Source organism: Cebus imitator, unplaced genomic scaffold (genome assembly GCF_001604975.1).
Source record: "Cebus imitator isolate Cc_AM_T3 unplaced genomic scaffold, Cebus_imitator-1.0 Scaffold88, whole genome shotgun sequence".
Taxonomy (NCBI): domain Eukaryota; kingdom Metazoa; phylum Chordata; class Mammalia; order Primates; family Cebidae; genus Cebus; species Cebus imitator.
In genome coordinates, this window is record NW_016107403.1 from 5,631,086 (window position 1) to 5,654,679 (window position 23,594).

The 23,594-nt window shown below is 39.5% G+C and overlaps 1 protein-coding gene across 5 annotated transcripts in view; it reads left to right on the forward strand.

The window, feature by feature from the left end:
- The window catches only part of CRIM1 (cysteine rich transmembrane BMP regulator 1), a 194,133-nt gene that overhangs the window by 65,838 nt on the left and 104,701 nt on the right, over positions 1-23,594 (forward strand). For 3 of the 5 annotated variants that reach the window (XM_017534875.2, XM_017534877.2, XM_017534876.2), the window contains one exon: positions 22,613-22,855. The exons of the other annotated variants lie outside the window; for them this stretch is intronic. In XM_017534875.2, coding sequence (XP_017390364.1) covers positions 22,613-22,855 — 243 coding nt within the window. The remainder of the gene's footprint in view (positions 1-22,612; positions 22,856-23,594) is intronic. 5 annotated transcript variants of the gene reach the window in all.

Here is a 23,594-nt window from a genome sequence, read left to right on the forward strand (position 1 = left end):
AGCTTCCCAAGTAGCTGGGACTACAAGTGCACACCACCATACCTGGCTGATTTTTGTATTTTTGTAAAGATGGCATTTTACTACATTGCCTGGGCTGGTCTCGAACTCCTGGGCTCAAGCAGTCCACCCACGTTGGCCTCCCAAAGTGCTGGGATTATAGGGATGAGCCACCATGCCCAGCTTGAGGTCTTTGTTCTGCCCATGCCTGGGTTCCCTTTTTCTGTGCAATGCAGAGGTGGTATAAAGCCACTAAACCAAGGAATCAGCTCCAGAAGCAAGATAAAGCTGCCTTCACATCTATAGATTACCACTCTATTGGCAGGGTTTAGATGACTGAGGTATCTATGTCTTGATGAAAAGTTTTGTTTCCATTGGGTCCCTGTCCTGAGGTCTCCATGGATCTGTGACCTTGGACAAGTCATTTAACCTCTAGGGACCTTCCTTGCCTTCTCTGTTAAAATGAGACGGTGATCCCAGAGCTGCATCCTAGGCCATGGTGTCACCACCGCTTACAGTTGCTTAAAATCCAAACGGTTGTATCTCCTCTCCCCCCCCCCACTGCCCTCCCCACTTCCCCTTCCTCTCTCCTGCTGTAATCATTATTAGCCTGATGTATCCTGACGCTATCCCTGCAATAAATACAAGTGGATGTTGCTAATTAAATGCTAGCATATTTAAAGAAATTTTCCAGCAATCAGAGTAGCAGAGTAGCTGAGTGGTTTATACGCTTCCTGTTCAAGAGGGAGGTGTCCTAAGGTTTAAAACTAAGGTTCTAGTCATAAAGAAGGCTTTTTATTGTTAGAACAGCATAGTAATTGTGTTGAGAGAGGACTTACTCTCTGTATCATTAAAAGGTACGTATACTTTTGTAAGTTTTGGTAGTAGCTTTGTCCTTTTGATTTATCTCTTTGGACAGTTGTGATTGACATCAGATTGAACACATGGTTCAGTAAAAACTACAGTCCTTGAAGTATTTATGTTAATATTATAATCTATTTGCATCATTAACGAGCACATTTTATTGCCGCTTGACATAGACTCATCGGCATCCCAGAATAGTTTTGAAATTAGCAACTTGTTAAGGCTGCCCAGGCCATTCACATTCCATGTTCTTGATAACGTACCACGTTATTGGTACACAGACCTTACATACAACGTTGAAGAGACTGAATGCACTGATTTTAAGAAGGTGGTCTTGTGCCAGGGGGACCAGCTCTGGTAGTATTATTTCTCTTATTTCCAAAGCTTATGTTAGAATCTGAGCATAAAGCTTCATTTTGTTTTTCCTGGAGCCAATTAGTGTCTCAGAATGAGAAGTGCATGAGTAAATAAATGTGAAAAGGGCTTTTGGGAGAAGTTCTGACGTAGGTGATCTGCGCAGCACATCCGAAATACCTGGGATGTGGTTGTATACAGTGGTCGTCTATTCAGTGGTGAGATTCAGAAGTGATGGTAGTTCATAAATAAATCTAATTTGTAGTAATACATGGCTTTAAAGTCCTGTGACATGATTGTTTTCTTTGTTGATTTTGTGACTTTAAAATCGCATTCAGTTCTCTGTTCATTTTAAATGTTTGTCACTTCTGTTTCCTTGTATTGTTTTCTGTTTTTGTGTTTGTTTGAGCTCTTAACTCATGTGTATTTATTTCCCCCTCCTAACTTCCTGCTCCCTTTCTTCTTCTCATGTCTTCTCTTCTGATAGCCATGTCTTCTCTTCTGATAGCCATGTCTTCTGTGGTTAGTGTTCTGTTGCCCACCAGCAATCTATTAATATAGTTTGGTTCATTTGTTTAAAAACAAATCTCCTATTTTTGAGAATGAGAATGTGCTGTTAACATTTAGAGCATGCTTATCATATATCACATGTCCCCAGGAATTCTCTATGGCTTATGTTATTTAAGACACACAAGAACTCCATGAAGTAAGTTAAAGGGGGGAAGTAACTTGCCCAAGATTTCATAGCAGGGAGAGGTAGAGCTCATGTTGGAACCCAGATGGCCTCATGTACGTATCCAGTCCTGTGACTTTATTGTCTCAACTGTTCAGTCCATCAAGATTTAATGATCACCGGGGATGTTGTAGGCACAATGCAGACACAAGGACACTAGACCCCTTTCTTTTGCCATACGTATGGGGTCTTAAGTGCCATTTGAGAGATTCTTCCATAGCACCTGTGCATGCCAGTGCCTAACTCTTTCAAAAGTTCAGGAGGTCTTCAAACCTCAGGAGCTGAGGTTTGCAGGATAATTAAGAGTTTGCCAGCTAGGGAAGCAAAGAAAGGCACAGGGACAGTTGATGCGGTGACAGCTGTCATATGACTGGAGCATAGGTCCTGCCATAGCAGAACAGAAGGATAGGGGGAATACGTCATGTGGTTGGTTGAGTCCCCATGGCTAAGCGCTTTGAGTGCCATAACACAGAATTTGAACTTCATTTTTCAGTCATTTAGGATGCTAGTGCAACCTTCTTGAGTCTCTCCTGCCTGTTTTGCCTCATTCCACAGAGGCCACTGGAGATCTGGAAACCCCACTGTGTCTAACATAGGCAGCTGAGACCTCCCCGTGATCAGCTTAGAGAAAATTTTATTGCAGTAGCATTGTAAAAACTAGCGTTCTCATACAGTCTTCTGATCCTTGGTCCTACATGACTACTATTAAATCCAAAACCATAAGCAGAAATTTAATATGAGTGCTTAATTCTTTGTAACATGAATACAGAGATACTTTCCAAAGAAGTTTTGTTTTGTTTTTTATTAAAGATGGGGTTTCATCATGATGGCCAGGCTGGTCTTGAACTCCTGACCTCAGGTGATCCACCAACCTCGGCCTCCCAAAGTGCTAGGATTACAGGCGTGAGCCACCGTGCCCCAGAAGTTTTTAATGTAAATTTAAGTGTGTGACTTTTATGCAGGTATCGTATATTCTTTTTCATAATTAAATTTCCTTTTGTGGGGAGAAATAGAGAATTTAAGTGATATTATGAAACAAAAGGGCTTTTGGATACTGTTGAAAAGCTGTAATCAGTGCTGTTTAAAATGCTTATTTACTCACATTACTATTGCAATTAAGCTTTATAAAGCAAACATCTTTGTTGATGGGACTTTCTTCAAAAACTATTTTTATTAGTCCTTTTTCTGGTGGTAATAAAATGACTAGATGTGATCCCAGCTTAAACTCATTCTTACTTTTCTACTTTCAGTAAGAAAAATAATTAGAAAACATTAACATTTCAGTGAAATTGCAAATATATTGCCCTAGCTTACTCAGGGAAAGAGAATTACCAGCTGGCGAAAAAGCAGTAGAATAAAATGTAGTCAGGTATATCTCACATGAAGATTCTTAGGTGGGGACTCTCTGAAACACATTTCAGGCAAAGTTTAAAATCCAGAAGATGTCCTCTTTTCACAGCCATTGCCGTGGAGGCCCATTTTCTCATCCTAAGGAGGTTGTCCTTGCATGAAGGCGGGATGTTTTTTGTGTCTCTTTCTCTTTCCCTCCCTCCCTCCCTCCCTCCCTCCCTTCCTTCCTTCCTTCCTTCCTTTCCTTCCTTCCTTTTTTTGTTTTTAATTGCCTTCAGTGTTTGCAGCACTCTTTTCAATGCCTTTGGTAATGGCAAACTTTGATTTTTTGAAGTTGGATTTTATTTTGGGAAACAACCAAAAGGCATATGGAGTCATATCCGATTAATAAAATAGGTAAGCACTTTGGGGAATTCAGTTTTTGCTGAAACATAAGCTCAAACTATTAGGCACTGAGGCTGATTTTATTGTATATCTCATGAACTGCCTTTAAAGAAAATGTCAAAAGGAACATTACAGAAAAGTGTTGAGAAGTGGCAGAATTGTAATAACTAGATAGCTTCCTAAGGTGACTTTGAAGAACAACTCTATTGATTCCAATTTATAAGTTCCCTATTATTTTGTTTCTTGGGGGCTTTATCCTTTTATTTTGCGGTTTTATCTTACATATTCAATACAGTTAACGTTCTTTAATTCAAAAAAGCTTTAGGATAATTTAATAACACTCAGTCTTTAATTTGAATGCCTGTTTGTATAGTCCTATATATGTGGGGATATATGTACGTATAGTACTATATATGTGGTGGTATACTATATATGTGGGGATATACGATATATGTGGGGATATATGTTCGTATAGCACTATATATGTGGGGATATACCTGTACCAGTTAATAGAGGGTGTAGTTAATAGAAGGTGGCAGGGTGGTGAACCTCTTTCCCCCTGCATAATTGAATAGCTTTAAGTGCCATTTGAAATCCTGAATATCCAAGATTGGATTCCAATAACTGTGTAGTCTGAGAAGCTTTGCTCTCAGTAGCTGCTGGTGTTTATAAGAGTGATTTCACTGCTTATCGCTCTTCAGATTCACCATGAATTTAGGTAGTAATTTACCATTGCAGAAGGGGCAAGCTCTGCTTCTGATAATATTATGATACTGTGGTTTTGCTTCCTTAATGATGTGATTCTTGAGGTAGAAAAATTAAAAATTTGTGCTATAAGTCAGCTTCATGAATTAAATTTTCCAAATTTAATGATGCCAGTTTTATTCCTGGGATGCTCATGCTGTAACTCCCTAAATGCTTCATTTTAATACTTCGGAAATGGTTGTTCTCATAGGAGCAGTTATTACAAAGTCAGTAATGGTTCTAGGGCTAAAATCTGCTTTCTTAATTCTAGTCCATTGTTTTTTGTTGTCATGTTTCTTCAGTTTCCTTAAATAAATCACACCAAGGACTGGTTACAGAAATACTGCAGTGCTTTACTTTCTTTCAAATGAGCTTTTAAGCTTATAAGTAGTGTATATAATGGAAACAGTGTTTAGAGTGCTTAGGTATAAAAGGAATTATTTCCATACTAGAGCATTTTACAACTTTGTAGGATCTCTTAATTCTCTAATTCAGAGATTCTTGGGTACTTTAGAATTCATTTTAATGTACCATCGCCCTTTAAAAATTATGAATAAATTTAGGCAGCTCGTTTTCAGAAATGATTGTGAGAATTTCCACGTACTTAAGATAAGTAGTGGCATACTGGGGACCCTAAGCTAGAGTCAGCTTGGACTGGTTGAACCACATGACCACCCAAGTTTTTCAATAGAGCATGTTTTTAGCTATTTAAAATAACTACCATTCTGGACCTGGAGACCTTTGAATCGTCCATAAAGTTAACTATACCTTGAGACACACCCTCCGCTCAGCTACTCAAGTACTGTATCCACTTTACAATGTTCCTTTGTTAACAAGGTCTATGTGGTTGAAGTACATATTATAGTAATGTGCAATTCATTGTGTACAGACATTTCTAAAGTAAGATAATGGTAATAATTACACAGTGAAAGAGTTAGGGCCTTTTGTGCTTGTTGTGTGGCCAGGATAAGAAGGCTTTGTAAACTTGATATGTTTTTGCATGCTTTGGGTTGGTGCTACCTGATGATGGTACTGAATTATATTTGAGTCTTTTGTCCTTGTATCACTTGATTGTTAGACCTTACATTGTTGACTGGGTTCCATGATTTATAAAAAGATTCCAGACTCTTTTGTAACTATTTAAAGGTCAGCAGCTAATGATAATCAGAGCTAATAATAGATGCTTACTTATGTGCCAGGTATTAGTCTAAGCTGTTGATGTGTTAGTTAAACCTTTCAACAAGTCAATGAGGTAGAGACTTTTATTATTTTATAGATGAGTAAGCGCAAGCTAGGAAAAGTGACTGAGGTCCACAGACTGGTATTAAGTGGTAGAACAAACTAGACAGACAGATGCATAGGTAGGTGGATAAAAATTAATAGAGAGAAAAAAAGAGATTAAGAGTCGTAGAAGATATCAGTAAAGAATCTAATAGCTGATTTGCTGCCTGCTGTGGTCTAGGCATTTTGTTGGGCTGTGAGGAAACGAAAATGTACAAAACTCAGACCAGTCCATGTGGAAATCACATTTGGTCATGGATTGCCCTGATATAAGTGTAAATATTTAATGATACAATATGAACATTGTATAAAATAGGTATGTGATTAAGTCTATGAAAATAGACTGAAGGAAGGAATCCGACCTGTGGGGGAGGCAGAAGTGAAGGGATAATTCACAGAGGAGATGGCTTTTGCTTGAAGATGACCACAATGTCCTTTGAGGGTAGGAACCATGTATGGTTCAACCTTGTCTCTCCAGATCTCTAACAGAGTGCCCAGGATGTCATGGTTGCTTAGTAAATGTTGGATGATAAGTGGTAGCAGTCTGGCCAGATGGATGAATGCTGGGGAAGAGCATCGCAGGAGATGGACATATCTGATTAAAAGAACGGAGACAGAGAAGGCCATGGTATGCTCTTCAGCAGTAGGGCTGCGTCCTTGGGAAGCAGAATGTTTGGGGGCATGGCCGCTGTGCTACATCACATATCACTCTCCTTTTACTTTCAGTCTCTACTTCCCACACTCTCACTTCACCTGCTTTAAATCTCATTTGTATTTCAAAACACTGATAAAAATTTCTCACTTCCTCCATGAAGTTTTTTCAACAATTGCCATGCACCTTAGTCCCTCCTTTCTCTAGTCACAATTCTTTTTGTTCCTGCCACTCATATGCCTTGTTGGATATCTCAGTACACTGATTATGTGAATGTATTAAATTGTCACATGTACCCACCCCCAAAATAGAACAAATTGCCTGGAGTTGCCTCTTTGATTATTGTTTTCTGTTGTTAAATAATTTACTCTATTATTCACTTTTTGGAGTGCAGAGAACCTTAGGATTCATATTCTACCCTTCCTATTGGTACAAGAGGACATGGAAGCCCATAAAGATGAAAATAATTGTCGAGGCCACATAAGCACTTAATGACAGGCCCAGGACCAAGTCCATGGGTAAGACCAGTTCATGCTAACTAATGTTCCTCTTGTTCTTCCAAACCCAGTAGTGAGTTTGTGGAGGTGAGGGACTGGGTCTCGTACTCACCGTGGGTCAAGCAGCTGCTCAGGAACATTTTCAGATGAAAGAATGAATACCACTTGGCTTTCTGAGTAATGTAAAGACAATGTGGTTCCCAGACTTAATAAACAGCTCTGGCAAACTAAACATATTGATAGTAAGACCTCAACTGTTAGATATACTCGTTCAGAAATAGTATCAGAAGATCAACTGCTGAGCAGAATTTTCATGTTAAAACTATTTCACTGGGAGTACTGGTACAGGTGCGTGTTAGACTCATTACTGAAAACTCACTGAACAACTCTATGAGCTTTACATATTTCTGACAGATTAAACTTAGATTACTTTTAAATTGTTATTGGAAGTTAGCCTAAGTTATTTTCCAATATAAAAAAATCGTTGTCTTAATTTAATAATTCTTGCTTCACAATAACATAATTAGGAATGGAAATTAAATTCCAAATGTAGTTCCAAACACTTGGAATTACAAATTGAAAAATCCTTCTCTGACTCAAAAGGAGGCTTACTGGTGACAAATTCTGCTGTCACCAACATTCCCATCAAAGGCTCAGATGAGGTGGTGCCTTCCCATCGCATTCTTAAGTGGGTAATGGATAAAAGAGTTAGGTATGAGGTTATTGCTAAATACGAACAACCATGAATTATACAAGATTTATTGCTCAGAAACCAACAGAGCAGACCCTTGCAATTCATCGCTTTAACGTTCATGAATTCAGTTTTTTCTGAAACAGTGACCCAGAGGATCCATGCCATGTAGTGATTTGTAATTTGAATCAGGTGTGCTATGAAGCCCCTGTACAGGGGAAAATCACTTAGCTGGTGACAAGCCAACTGTCCAGTTGTTTTTAGCCCATTATCACATGTGTAGAAAGTCATGAACTAGTCAAAACTGTTTTCTTTAGAAAAGGAAGCCAGCTTCTAGGGCTGGTGATGGGAGTGCAGAGGAATAACAAGGTCCTAGAAAGTGATGGTTCTTTACCAGAAAACAGAAATCTGGGACCAATTAAACAGCTAGCATGCTGTATTTGGCAATAGATTGAATCTCTGAAATGCATAGTCCAGAACCAAGAAGAGCAATTCCTGGAAATACCTCTGTGAGTGTACTGGCCAATGTAAAATTTCACTTTCTGGGGCAATTATAATCTGTGGCATTGTACAACAGAGTGTTTACAAAGACTTCGGGACTTAACCTCTTGCGGAAATTCTGAATCTATTTTGTTTCCATCCCTTTTTTATAGGAGGCCCAGTAATGATATCTTGACTGAATCGCCTTTTTGAATTACAATCATTAATCTTGAAGGTCACTTGAGATGTCTCAAGTCTCTTATTTAAGTCTTTGAGATCAAGTAAAATTCCTAGCATGTATCAATGGCCACCTGTATCACACATTGTGTATGTTTTTTAAATAAAGAATAGATATTCTTATTCCCCTTACTATGGGATTCCCTTAGCCTCTTTGAAGGAAATTTTCTTGACTAGGGAAAATAGTGAAGAACTGGTATGTCCAAGTAGAACTAGGAATTAGAGTAATAGCCTAGATCCTGGAGCTCAGAAAATGAGCAGTAAGTCAGGGACAAATGGTGGCTTCTTAATCTGTTGTTAAAAAATACTTAAGATAGAAATTGATATTGAGCCAGTCCATCAAGCTCCCAGTATCACTAAAGAAAACCTGTGGTACTACCACTCTCCCTTGTTTGTATCTGACCTCTCACAAAGCTTCTTTTTTGTATGTGTGGTGCTTTCCCTATTCAAGGCATATTTTTATGTTCTTTAGTTATAACATGGACAAAGGATAGCATTGACATAAACCTCAAATTTTAATAAGTGATTTTCCTGGGAATGAGAGTAGTGGTGACTTTTAACACAGGAAAATAGTAAGAAAAGGGAGCAGAGAAACTGGAGAAGAAATAGAGAAGGCTGGCTTCATCCTTCTCATTTGCTAGGCAGGAGATCTCCAGTACCTTCACAAGACTAGGCAGGCAGATACATCCCGTTAATATAGGGACAGAGGCTTTCAACCATCAGCAGGAGATGTTTGGGTAATTCAGTTCCCTCACAAAACCAAGAATCAGAACAAGAGCAGAGAAATACTGTTTGAACTGTGAGGAAGCCATGGCAGTGTGAGAGGGCCTTGTAGACAGAAAGCTTTCAGAGGTAGGAGCCACACCAAGCCAAGGCCTGAAGCTGTTTCCACATGAAGTATTCTACCAGCTTTAATGTTGAGAGACCCTGTCTGGTCGTACTAGCAGCACTCTGGTAGTAGAGCTTCTACTTTTCTCTGCCTGGACTTCATCTTCTGAATGGGTTAAGGAGATCATCAGAGGTCTAAAAGTCCTGAGGATTCAGTTGTTACAGAGAAGTCAGTCCCTATGGTATGGAGGCCCTAGGTGGTTCCTCATGGGCACTCTCTCTGTCTGGGGCTCCAGCCCCAAGACCCTTGGTGTACAGACAGATTGCCCTTGTATTCCATCTTGCAAGCCTGCCCTCCCTCCCATTCCTAGCCGATTTGTTCACTGCATCTCAGGGGGCGAGGCTCTGCCTGTGTGGGTGGGGGACCTATCAGCACCTGGCTGGTGGACAGCACTGCAGCTGTCCTGTGACCAGAGGTTGCTCTTCTGACCTTTCTTAGCCACTCCATTAATAAAGGGTTATTTTTGTCTTATCTTGATTTGGTTTGTGTATTTAGCTGATTTCATGATAAAGGAACTTGGTAATCGAACAATTTTTTCAGCTAGATTCTAAGCAATTTTAAATATCTTGTAAGAGATCAAATAACTATCAGGGAAAGATGCAGACTACAGACTGAAAAATGAGAAGGTTAGGATGATGACTGTGTGTCTTGATGGAAGCGGTGCAAGCTTCCCCAGGAGACTGGGCTTCTGGTCCTGCCTTGACATTCATTAGGTAAGTGGTCCTTGGGCAAGTCATTTAGCTTTTCTAAGTCACTGTTTTCTTTACTCATATCTACGAATTTCTGACTACAAAAACTTTTCTTCTTCTTTGACAAGTACGTCCTGTAGACAGAATCATTCCCACATTTGTATTTAATATCGATTTCCCTATTCTCTTGTAATTAAAGCTTCAAATCTCTGATTCATCTTTTTTGTAGGAAGGATTAGATTGTTGAAAATTCTGAGCTGTAGGATACTGCAAAAGAAGTCTGGGCTTTCTGCTTTAAAGTTCATATGTACAGAAAATCTAGGCTTGTTGATGACAAAGGGTTTTCTATATATCATTGCTTTTATTAAAATACCCAACTTATTATAGTGTCTCTTATTTAGCGGTTGGTTGTTAAATATTTCTGGAATTAATGAATAAGAATCTTCCAGGTTCTTGTAACAAATAGATGTAGAGCTTTGGAAGAAGTACACATATTGCTTGTTTGAGTGTTTCTCAAGTGATTCTTCAGAACGCTCTATTTACATTCACTCTTAAGGCAAAACACTTCCATTATTCTAATCGTTCATTGTCTTAGGAAACTTGTTGCAGAAGTTTCTAATTGTCCCCATGTCCATGTGTTCGATCTCCTCTTCTTGCATAGATAGAAAATGTTTAGTGACGCTGCCACTCAGAAAAAAGACATCCTTGAGGTAGGTGTGGCCACGTGACTGATACCTGGTCCATGAAGTGAGCAAAAGTAACAGTGCTCCTTTTCCCATAATGCCATTTAGAGTTGTGCCTTCCCCTTCTACTTTACCCCTTCCCACTAGTTGGAATACTCTATGAACAAGGGCTGCACCATAGGGATTGAAGGCAAAAAAGCTAAAAGGAACTTAGGTCCCTAGCACTTGTGTGGAGCCCAATCCCCATAACATTTGTAGAATTAAATTTCATGACACTTTTACTGCAAATAATACAAATTCGCAGTTACTGGTGTGTGCATTTGTGAGAAGTGTTTCACCATAATCTGTTGAGGTTTATTTGTGGAATCCTGATTTCCTTTGACATATTTGAAAACGGAAGAGAATCCAGGAATACGGGAGCAACACTGAGGCAGAACACAGTGTTCACTTTGGCAGCAGTCATGATCTCTTCTTGTCGCGGAAGCCTCAACAATTTACCTGTTCTGTCATTTTTACTCCTCTCTGAATTCTGTCTCGGGCCCCAGATGCTGGGCTCTGTGTGGGTTGTTCTTTGGTATAGAAGAGGATGAGGTTGGCTGGGACAGCTGTTGTTCGGGTCCATCAGGCCTGTGGCCATCCTCCGTACCTTGAGCCAGCTCTACTGTGCACTTATAGAAAAGAGTGACAAGCGTACAGAAAGAGAGAAAGCAGCTTGTTTTAGAGGGAGGAGAGAAGATGGTGGCGCTTACAAGAGACTGATGTTTGCAAGTGGATATGGTATAAAGTAGTAGTTCTCAAAGCATGGTGCCTGGACAGCAGCATCAGGAGCCTATGAATTTGTTAGAAATGTGCATCCTGGGGCTTCATCCAAGACCAGCTAATTTAGCAACTAGGGATAAGATTTGGCGATCTGTGCTTTAAGAAGCATTTGGCATGCTCAGCTTTGAAAACCGGTGGTCTAAAGAGTCTTGGAAAGACTGACGGTGGCAGTTAACAATGGATGTATTCTGATGGGAGTCCTGGGATCAGAAAGACTTGAACTAGAGGTAAGGGACCAGATGAGGGAGCATTCCCTCCAGAGAGAGTTGTTAAAATAAGCTGGGGTTCTTGTGATGCTCCTGAAAGGAGTGTAAGTACTGTTACCTCCTGTGTTTGGTACCAGGGGTATATCTGGCCTTAGGCTTCTATTCCAGCACATCCCATCAGCCAGATGTGCAAAAGTTTCTCCTTATACAAACTGTAATGCCTGAATTGCCAGTATTTTGAAGTAGAAAAAGTTGCTTATAAACCCATGCTGACTGTAACAAACAAGGAGTACTTTTTCTGCCCACCTCTTGCCCAGATCATTTTAATTACATAAGTAAAGTCACTTCTCCTTGGGAGGCTGAACCCCATCTTGCCCTGGAAGATGGCTTTGAGCCAGAAGCCAAGTCCCTTAATGGCTATGAAGGGGGAAAAAAAGTATGATTTCCATGTAAGGGCTACCAAGAATATAAGTACCTATTTAATAAATTATTTGTTGAAATGCCTTTTCTATTTTGGTAGTTGAAGTTTGAAAAATGTTTGGAGTACTATAATTATCATTTCTGGGAAAAAAAATACACATTGCAGTATTTTTGTTTTTGCTACAGGTCAAGTTGTAGTTCAGGATGGAAAGTAAACACGTCCCTTTGCTCAGCTGCAGTTCACATATTTGTAGTCTCTGGGTACCCTCCTCGCGGTCTGGTGGGTACACAAAGAACACAAACACGGCATAGAAATGCGGGGCTCCATTAGGGGCTTGCCCCAGTGCACGTCTGATTAGGAAGTTTGTGCTGGAGCCGAAGGAATGGCCCAGAAGGGTGGAAGTGCCTTTGCAGGAGGAGTCCTGGGAAGGGAATGAGGCTGTTCTCAGAGGCATGCCCACCTCTGGAAGGGGTCTGCAGAAGCACTTTCTCACCAGGGAGAGCCTTTATGGTATGGGTATAAACATTGGGAGGTCTTTGTTTGTTTTTGGAGGCACTCCTTACCATTATATGCCATCTTGTCAATTTGACAACTTCGTAAACAGGGCCCCTCCACACATCTTGATTGCAGAAATAGCTGAGAGCATTCTCCAGGAGAAACTAACTAGATAAAGCTGCCTCCTTCCTTCTCTCCAGAGTGGAAGCAATTTATAAAGAAAGTAATGGAAGTGGACACAGAAACAGGAGTAAGAGTAAAACTTCTGGCATGTAAGAAGACTGTGTGTGTGTGTGTGTGTGTGTGTGTGTTTCAGAATCAGCTTTACCTTTATGAGTCATAGCAAGCATGGAATGATTACATCTGTGCTCTGGGATGTCATGTTAGGTGTTAGGTTTAAAACAAACCGAGGAGAAAACATAAGGACCTATGAGTACTCGTGTGTGTGTGTGTGTGTGTGTGTGTGTGTGTGTGAGAGAGAGAGAGAGAGAGAGAGAGAGAGAGAGAGTATACACATATATGTATGAAATATTTTTATACTTACTTTACACTTCACATAACATGAAAGAGTATATATTCTTTTACTCTCCGAGACCATCTTGTAGAATAAATATCTTTATGCCCTGTGCTCTCTATTTAGTACCCTCTTTTTATTCTTGCTGTATCATTTTAATTACATAAGTAAAGTCTCTTTCGGAAATCTCAGATCAACACATAATATTCTTTGAAATCTTTCTAAAAATGTCTGAAATCCATATGCCACCTCTGGGACTTAAGAAATTTATTGACAATATTACTGATAATACCCTTGGCTTACTATTACTTGTCTTTAAAATCACATAAGATCACACTTTCTATTGCACTGCTAAAACTGTAGAGTGTTGACAAATACTGGAGTTTTAAAGGAATGTGACTGGCTGCGCCTTTAATTCAGCAGGCATGTGTCAGTCTTTCATAATGAGCAGAGACTGAGCATCCTTGGAACCTGGCCACATAGGAAGGGGTCTGAGAACATCTGGCTGGAGTATGTGCAATAGGAGACACCCACAAGGGCCAGCCCCTCATTTTACAGATGAACACCAGACCCTTCACTCTGACATACTTAAAATCGAAAATTTTATTGTGTACTTTTTTCAAATTTCTGTCATTGTTGCACAAATGAAGGAACCAGGTTACTGCATCCCTTCCTCAGTGGAGGAAGAATTGAAAGAGGTTTTATTTGTGTTCTAAATGGATGCAACCTTGCCGTAAACATCACCTGGGGAGTTCTTAATTTCTAATGTTTATGTCTCTGTGACATTTTCAAGCTGTTATAAAGAGTCTTCTTACAATGTTGCTGAACTGGCTATACAAATTTAGTTCATTTAATTTTCTTCCTTAGTCATTTGTTCCATTCTCTAATAATTTTGATTCCTTTTTTATGGGTCAGTGTTTATGGCAAAATGTGTCTGGTAAGGGGAGGTATTCAGAGAAGACTGTTGTTTATTAGGTAAATTAATCTTTTTGAAACTAATCTTTAGGTCTTTGTACATTTATCTAAACCATCCTTAGGCCTTATTTTATTGCCAGATTTGTGAAAAATAAATTCATTGTTACATTTTGAAATTTGTTATAGTGTGTGAATATATACATATAATTATTTGAATGGCAGATTTCTCTGGGAGTAAATTGGATATATTTTTCTGGTGTGAATTAACAGATGAAATAAAATGTCTCTGGACTCAGTAAATATTTGAAAACTGTTTTAAAACTCAGTAGGATTAGGCCACATTTGGCATCTGGCTCTCTTACTCTCCCTACTCCCTCCACCCCACTACCTCCCATAAAAGGCAAATCCTGGAAGCCGCTCTGAACTTTTTTCTTCCTCCCAGGAAGCTCTGACCTTTTCCAGGAAGATTCCAGGGAAGACTAGTTGGATCAGATTGCCTAAGAATCAAAGCAGCCTTAAATCCCCTGAGAGTATGGAGGATGAGGGGGCTGGGGGTGCCTAGAACAATGGGTCAGCGTTGACTGCACATTGGAGTCAGCTAGGGAATTGTAAAAACAAAAACCGATACTAGGGTCCCACTTTCAGTAATTCTGATTTAATTGGTCTGGGGTGCGCTCTGAGCTTCTGGAGTTTTAATCTTCTCCTGGGGTTTTTAATGTTTTTCAGCCAGGCTTGAAAATCTGTATTCTAGCACTAAGATTTTCAAACTCATGTGTGGGTGAGAATCACCTGGAGAGTGTGTTCAAACCCAGATTGCTGGGCCCCACCTTCAGTGTTTCTGATTCTGTAGGTCTGATGGGCCTTGGAATTTGCATTTCTAGCAAGTTCTTAGGAGATGCCGATGCTGCTGGTCCAAGGATCATTGAGAACCACCACTTTAGAGCAGTTCATCTCAAACTTTACTGTACATCTTGCTAAACACAGATTCTGATTCAGTAGGTATGAAGTAAGGTCTCAGTTTCTGCATTTCCAGCAAGTTCCCAGGTGATACTGAGGCTACTGTTGTAGGGGGCCACACTTTAATAACAAATCTTTAATCTAAAGCATCATCATCAATGCAGTTCCATAGCATCCTTCGGAAAGAAAAGATGTGTGGTTCTGGAGAATCCCAGAGGCACAATGGGGCTCAATATATGGCTTAGACCTGGTGGCAGGCAGAGATTTGGAGGGCTCAGTGCTGCTTTGGCACTTGGCCAGCTGTAACTTGCCAGAGTGTTTGAACATGCCCTTGGCGAAGCTGTACTGTCAATAAGGAGTTTGATTGTAAAGATTCTCCGTTTACTTGGAGTAAGGCAGTGGTTCTCAGGCCCAATTGCACAATAGAATCACCCTGGGAGCTATTTAAACAAGTACTAATGCCCAGGCCCCTCCCCCAGAAATTCTGATTTGATTGGTTTGAGGTGGGATCCAGACAGTGGTATTTTTTAAAATCATTGTGAGTGATTTTAATGTGCAGCCAGGGTTGAGAACCACTGAATTAAAGTATCATATGTTACAGTCTTACAGATCATTTTTTTCCTTTTATTTGGCTAAGTTATACGCCACTGTGATGCAAACTAGCTTTATTAGGTAGTCGAAAACAATTTAATATGGCATTTTTGACAAACTACCAAGAAAAGACTCTACAAAGATTCCATCGCTGTTAAATCCTAAATTCAGAGTCTAAGAAAGTGCTGGGAAAGTACAGTGGGTGTTTCTGAACGAGCTTGAAATATAAAATATTTCTGGGACTGTATCAACAAGTCTAATTTTTTCCCCTTGGGGTTATGATTGTGTGGAACAAGTCTTCACAGCAAAGCTTGCCAAAAAAGGTTATGATAAAATCATGGAATGTGAATGAAAAGAATTCACAGTGTAACTTTAAAGGAGTCAGTCTCTAAATTTAAAAACTAGGGATGACATATGTATTACATTTGTAATAGAAGTTTTAAGAACAAAATAATGATGAACAAAGTTCCTCCTTTTATCACGTGATGTCTCTAAGGGCAAGGAACAAGTGAAATAGGACAGCAAACAAGAAAGTAATGAGGATACACTAAAGACTGTGAACCTCTTCATCTTTGCAAATTAACTTAGTCCTTTATATTTGAGCAAAAATGTAGCTATTGACTTAAACATACAGATTCCAGCAACACTGAGTAGGAAAGTTGAAGCTCTGCCTGCTTTTGGCATTATGGGCTAGTGGGAAAATTATGGGCTTTGGCAGTTCTGCCACTTGCTCTGTGACCTTGGCCAAGTTTCTTATCCTCTCTGGGTCTCTCTCTTCAACTGTCAAGTAGAGATGAAGATACAATCTATTCTTCACTTGGGAGTACAAAGGCACATGAGAATGAGTAGAAGCATGCCCCCACGGATAGGAGGTGCTCAGTTAGTAGAGATTTCTTTCATTTCTTCAGCATCACCATGAGAATTTAATTCTTACTAAGAATTATCCAGCAAAACAGTTTTCTTGTTGAGCCTTTATTGGTATTTTCTGCCTATTAATTATATCAGTTTAGATTTCTTCTTAATAATTGTGAAGTCTGTTTTTTCACTTGAAGAGTAGGCTCTTTCTTCTTGTTTTAGAGCCATCGTTTTTGCCATTCCGTGTGTCTGGAACACTCTTGCTCTGTTTTTTGTGTGCTTTCTCCCTTCTTTCATGCAAGTCTCTGTTCCAGTGCCACGTCAGAGAAACCTTCCTTCACTCACCTGGCTGACGCATGGCACCCGTTTCACTGAATGTGCTGCAGAGCCTTTACCACCATCTGGCACTGTGCTGTGTAGCTCTTCATTGTCTATCTGCTCCAGAATTTTAATTCTCAAGGTTGGTCTCCCTGTGCTACCAAATGACCAAGGGCCCCTGTGATACTCTAGACTGGTACTAGAGCTACTCCAGGGCTTTAGATTATAAGAGATATCAGAGGGAGGTGTGGGGAAATCAGTGACCCCAGACTCTTCTCTTGACTTTGTGTTCTACCTACTAAGTTTCAGGCTATCAAATGTAATCCAAATTTGGGGTCCTTTGAATTCCCCAAAGTAGCTTGAACTTCCAAGGATTGTTTCAGGATGGTTGTGTATTCCGTGTGTGTGTGTGTGTGTGTGTGTGTGTGTGTGTGTGTGTGTGTGTGTGTCAGTGTGTCAGAGAGACAGAATGAGAAGAGATTTTGAAATAGAAGGAGGTATTCAGTGTCAGATGTATGGGACTCTACAAAATTTAAATAGAAGTAATGATAATCTGCCGTTATAATTTTTATCTTCTTTTTTTTCTTACCATCAGTAGTTTTTCATTTGCCTTTGTGTTTCATTTAAATTCGCATTTAAGGAGAAACTCTTGCATGCATTTGCCACTTGTAGATCATGATTGTATTAGGTTGGTGCAAAAGTAATCATGGCTTTTGTCATTACTTTTGGTGGCAAAAACTACGATTGCTTTTGCACCAACCTATACTTCATTGACATTGGGACCTGGAGAGGGCCTAGAAATGACCAAGATCCAGTTGTACACATTAAAGTGACTAGGATTGATAGAAACTTCCCAGGGTTATTGTAAAATCACTTTATATTGGGTAAGCCTGTCAATATTTTAATACTAACTTCTTAAAGATTGTTAAGATGATGAAATCAGGTTATTTTTCCATAATGACTTCTGTTGCAAGTGATACTGTCACCTTAGTCTTTCTATGTCTGGAGCAGGCTTTTTTTTAATGTCTGTTTGTGTTGTCAGTGCAATCATACATAAAAGCTTGTTAATTAGTTAAAGTATTATATATAGATCTCTGTTGCACACCATAGGGAAAGATTCAAGAGAGACTTCTTTTCAAATAGATAAAGTTAAAAATTCAAAAGTAATGTCAGAAAAATCTTCTAATTAATTGAGTGTCTATAGTTTTATCCTTATTTTCTCTGTGAAAGAAACATGGAATAGAGACAGAGAAGAATAAATAAAATCTAATGAGAGAATTTATAGAAAAGAGCTGTAAAAAAAAAGGTATCAGAAAAACAATTCTTGGTGTTATGGTATTTGTATTACATTTAAGTGACAGGCTGGTGACTGGTTCAGGGCAACGGAAGATGCAGGGTGAGTAGGGATTCTAGGTAATTTATTGAAGGGTGATTAGATGGTTGAAAGAAGAGAAAAATAAACCTAGGAATGTTAATTACAAAATAAGAAAGATGGAGACTTTGGAAATCTGAAGTATTTGAAAGCACAACTTGATAATTTGCATGCTTGAGTCTTAGGCCTGCTAGTCATGAAGTTAACAACATAGCCTTGAAAAATTAAAGAAGCTGCTAGAAGTTTGAAGAGAAGTTAATGGCTCTTAGTAGATTTTACAGAGATCCCTCTTGGAAACCAGATAAAAAATGTAAGGTATAGGTAATCAGAATGTCATAATTAAGTTTGACTTAATAGACATGCAAGATTATATGCAATAAACAGAGGATATATATTATTTTCAAATACCTATTTTTAAATTGGTTATGAGGCCACACATACACACGTGCTAAAACCAAAAACATACAAAAATCAAAAAGTTATCAAAAGTAGATAATTGTACAGCCTACATTCTCTAGCAACCAGGCAGTAAAACTATAAATTAAAATAAAAAAGAAAGCTATCCAAAATCTACCTATGTGGAAATTGAGTAGCACTCTTCTAAAAAGTCTTTAAAGAGGAAGCAAAAGCTAGAATATAAATTACTTAGCAACAAGTCACATTGAAAGCAACAGATATCAAAAATCAAAATATAAGCAAAGCAATATTTGATTGAAGTATTCAAAGTGTAATTAAAGTTGTTTGTATAATAAGTCTAAGAAGTGTATTTAAGACACCAAAATAGAAGTGAACCAAGCATTAATCTTAAAACGCTAGAGGAAAACTAACAAAATCATCTGAAAGACAAGAGATTCAAAAACTTAAAAAAACTGACATAAAGTACAAAAAGAAAGCTTGGTCAATAAAGTCTGAAATGAACTTGAAAATCTAGATGAATTATATACTTTTTACTAAAATATAGGTTAGCAATCATGATTCTAAAATAGGTAGGACACCTGAATAATAACCAAAGAAGAAATCTGTCCCATCCCCCTTCAGAAAACATACTGAGCTCAAATAGTTTCACAGGTGAGTTGTATGAAAACATCAAAGAATAGGTAATTCCTGTGTTATTTGAATGGTTTTAAAGCAGAGAAAGATAGAATGCTAAACAGCTCATTGAAAGAGTTAGTGTAACTCTGAAACTAAAATTGGATAAGGCCAACATAAAAGAGAGAACTAAAGATGAGTATTACTCAAGTTTGTAAATTTAAAGATCTTAAAATGTTAGGAAGTCAAATCTAAAAGGATAAAAACAGTTTATTCTTAGAACACAAGGATGATTTAAAATACAACTGATTATATTAATAAAGAGAAAGCCAGTATGGTCATCTTGAGAAAAGTTGAAAAGCATTTAATAAGACTTAACCTGCATTTTTAACATTCTTAGATCCCTTCAAGCTCTCAAATTCTGATCGACTTACACTTAAGACTGTGTCTTTGGTGGCCTACCCTATCCCACTTGTATTACAAAGGCAGCTCTTAAGAAATAAATCCGTCTCTTCAGGCTTGTACAGCAAAATGCAGTCAAGAGGTGACAATGTTGGGACTGTCAAAAAGAACTTAAAGGTTGGGATAACCAGCAAGATCTAATCATATGTTTGAAAAACTTGATTATTATGTAATAAATATTTTGTAAAATAAGAATGTAATAGAATATAAGAATATGTTAATGAGAGCAAATTAACAAGAGGAGCAATTAAGTGTTATTTGCAATCGAAGTCACAAAGCTTTTCTTAATTATAAAACAATGTATTTGCCAGATGAACAGTCTACCAAATACACTTTACAAACTCTAACTTAATCCTCATACAGTCAGGATTCACCTTCTCCTCCTTAGCTCTTTGATTTATTCTCCTCCACACTGATGGGAATCTGAGAGTGGAGTTTCTCATTAGTCAATCATGTTTTCTTCTCAGGCAGTTCCTTGGAGTTATATTATGAAAGTGGGCTAGATGGATTCTCTGAGACTCCTGTCTGACCCAAGCACATGTGGCATATAGGCTGTAGCTCCCATGAGTCATGCAGTGAGATAAGACTGGGTAAGAGGGAGCAGGGATGCAGCTCGCCCGGCAGCTTTAACAAAAACCACATTCCTGATAGGGAAGAAGCTATGTCCAGAGAAATCAGCTGACTTCTCAGGATCACAGTAGTGATTCCTGAGACAGGAGGCATGTTACTACAGAGAAGCATAGCTGGAACCAATTGGACCAAGTTTCACATCACCATATCACTGTTAACTAGCAGTGTGACCTTAGGCAAATAAATCAGAATCTGTTTCATCATCTGTAAAATGGAGCGAATAATAACTCACCTTCTGGGGTGATTGTGACATTAGCACATGTCATGCGTGTTAATGAAGTCTGCTCTTAGGACAGAGACTGTTTTATTTTCCATTCTGCTTTAAGCTGCTTATTAGAATTGGCATGTAAGTGGTAGCCACAAAGAAGGGTAGAGGCCTGCAGTTGAATGTTTCCCCTGACTGAGACACAGGTGCAGTGAAGTAGCATTCTACCCAATAGGAAAATTAAGTGTAGTCATAAGGTAGGTGGCAAAAGGCAGGCAATATTAAGACTGCTTGTCTCCATCTCCAGCACACCCTGAACCCAGCTGTGATAAATAGTGCTAGTGTCTGTCTTCCTCCATATTCTTTCTTTCCAGGTGCCTTTCCAATCTCCTTCCACGTCTCCTTCCTCCCCAGATACTGTGTGCCTTCCTGTTGTTGCCCAGGTTCCCATTCTGAGAAGGGACCTGTTTTTCTGAATTACTCTCTTCCTCCTCCTATATAATCAAAGCTCTAAGTTGTCTCATAGTGAACGCCACAGTCTTTAAAATGGCACAAGGGGTTCTAAATGACCAGGCACCCCTGCTGCTCATACACCTTCAACTCCTCTTTCTCCTTTCACTTGCTCCTGCCTCAGCCACAGTGACCTTCTTACTCTTCCTGGGACACACAAGCCTGCATCAGCAGTTCCTTTTGTTGGGATGCTCTTCTCTCAAGTGTCTCCATAGCTCGCCCCCTCACTCCTTCAAGTTTTTGTTCAGCCATCAGCTTCTCAATCATGCCTATTCTCACCACATTGTAACTGCTCCCTAGTTCTTCCAAGCACTCCAATTCCCTCTTACTCTGTTCTTGTTTTCCCCTCATAGCACATATTACCCTTCACTAGTGTATAATTTACTTCTTTATAATGTTTGTTACTTATTTTCTGTCACCCTCCATTACCATGTCAACTAATGAGGTCAGGGACCTATGTCTTTCCTCTTTACTGACATATCCCAAGCTGCCGGAGCAGCAGGTGCTCAGCCATGTTTCAGTGAATTTACTAGAACTGTAAGTATGAAGGGTCCCCTATATTATGTCTTAGGTAGACAAGAAATAGATAAGGAAGAAGGAAGATACAGCAATCAAGGTCAAAAATGACTAGAGGAATAGGTATGGTTTTAGAAGGAGATCCACTGCTGTGATACCAAGATCTGAGTGGACTGGAATGAGGAGACCTGGATTCTTGCTTTAAGTTTACCACTGACCTTAGCCAAGTCACTTGAGCTCTTGGGCTTCAGGTTCTTCATCTACAAAATGAGGAAACTAAACTAGTTACCTCTTGGTTCTTACCCTACTAAGCAATTCTGTGTTTGGGTTTTACTTTAGGAAAGACAACTAGCACTAAGAAATGTTGCCCAGTACTAACTGGCATCAGTTTCTCTAACGTTTCCTGAACTCCCCATCCTCCACCAAAGGTCCTGGGCTGTGATGATGTCTTTTAGTTTATTCTTGCCTTTTCCTCAAGGGCCTTATGTTCATATAGGTCTCTTAAAACTCAACCCAAGAAGGGAAACTGTGGACTACGATTCCAGAAGCCAGGGCTTTGCTCCCCCATCATAAAATCTGAGTAACCCGATCTTGTTTTATTTTTCTCATCTCTAAAATTGAGATACAGCAATAGGTCGGCAGCTAATACTAGAGAGAGGGGTATAAGGTGCATTTGATGGAGCTCTGCTAGAGATAGAAACACATCAGGTGCCATTTCAGGAAATTACATGGGAATTTTTATCCATCTTGCTAAGCTGCCACGTCATAAAGTCACAGACTCTTAATAGAATACCGTCAAAACTCAGGTAGAATTCCTCCATGTTGATTGTCATACACTTTGTCTCCAGTTTCTGAGGTAGCCATGATTTGTTTGTTTTAAGGTACACTGTTTTCAAAGAACAGCCTTTAAAAGTCTTGAATTCAGAGATCTTTCAGTTAGTCAAAGAATGGGTCCAGTTTTCAGATTCTCCATGCCATGCGTGCATCTCCCTTCGACTTTCTTCATGTTGCTCATTCCTCTAGATGTTGATTATTTAACACAAGTGGGCAGGAAGATGGAGAAGAAGGGAACTTCAGGCTCACATTTTTGGTGTCACGGGCAGATCTTGGGTGAGGTTTTCATTGTTAGTTTAGGTTTGCAGGTTGACACTGAATTTCTTTTCCTACCCTCTTCTTTGGCTGCTTAAACAGATCATCAGGACTGTCTGTGCTTCTGATGAAAGTGCCCCACGCTGCCCTGGGCATAAGCTAAATTCTTTTTCTCCCATTTAGAAGAGAAGCCAGATTGCTCCAAGGCCCGCTGTGAAGTCCAGTTCTCTCCACGTTGTCCTGAAGATTCTGTTCTGATCGAGGGTTATGCCCCTCCCGGGGAGTGCTGTCCCTTACCCAGCCGCTGCGTCTGCAACCCCGCAGGCTGTCTGCGCAAAGTCTGCCAGCCGGGAAACCTGAACATACTAGTGTCAAAAGCCTCAGGGAAGCCGGGAGAGTGCTGTGACCTCTATGAGTGCAAACCAGGTATGCACGAGCTCTGTCTCAGCAGCCTCGTTCCTTTGCATCAGAGGGTAGCAGATCCCTCCTCAGCCACCGCTGGCCTCTCCTTTCACACCAAGATGGGCCTTCTCACCGGTGTACTGCGAATCTGCCACTTTGGGCTAATGGCAGCTTGACTCCTGGCCTTCTAGTCAGAGAACCAGAGTGATCATCCACTGGTACATAAGTGCCTTCAGAGAGCGAGCGTGTCTTTTCCTCGTTTCTTCTTTTTCTCCTTCAAAGTATGCTTGACTGGGGAGGTAGGGTTAAAATTTATGGTACTAGAGCAATCTGCTTCATTTCCCCCAGAGGTCAGAGACCTTATTTGCAGCTGTATCTGCCACTTTGAATTATTACATTTAAAAACAATCATCACACATAAAACAGAAAGTTATAGATGAATACATGCATCAAAATGCCAGAAGTTTTATAATACAACACTCAGCCCCAATCTTTCTCTTTGCCAATTCCCCCCCATCTGCCCTCTTTACTTTATAGCATGTGCCAAGTCATCTTTGACTGTTTACTCACCCTCTTTGCCAACATTTGATGTACTGTTGTGTCCCAGCTGTTTCTTGCTTTATATTATTTCTAACATCCTTGCTCTTGTGGCAGCATTTCCGATGTGGTCTGTGAACACTTCTGAGTTACAGTGATTTCCTCTTTGCAAGTTTCTAATCATCGGCCAGTTGTTTTTTTTTTTTTTTTTTTTTTTTTTTTTTTT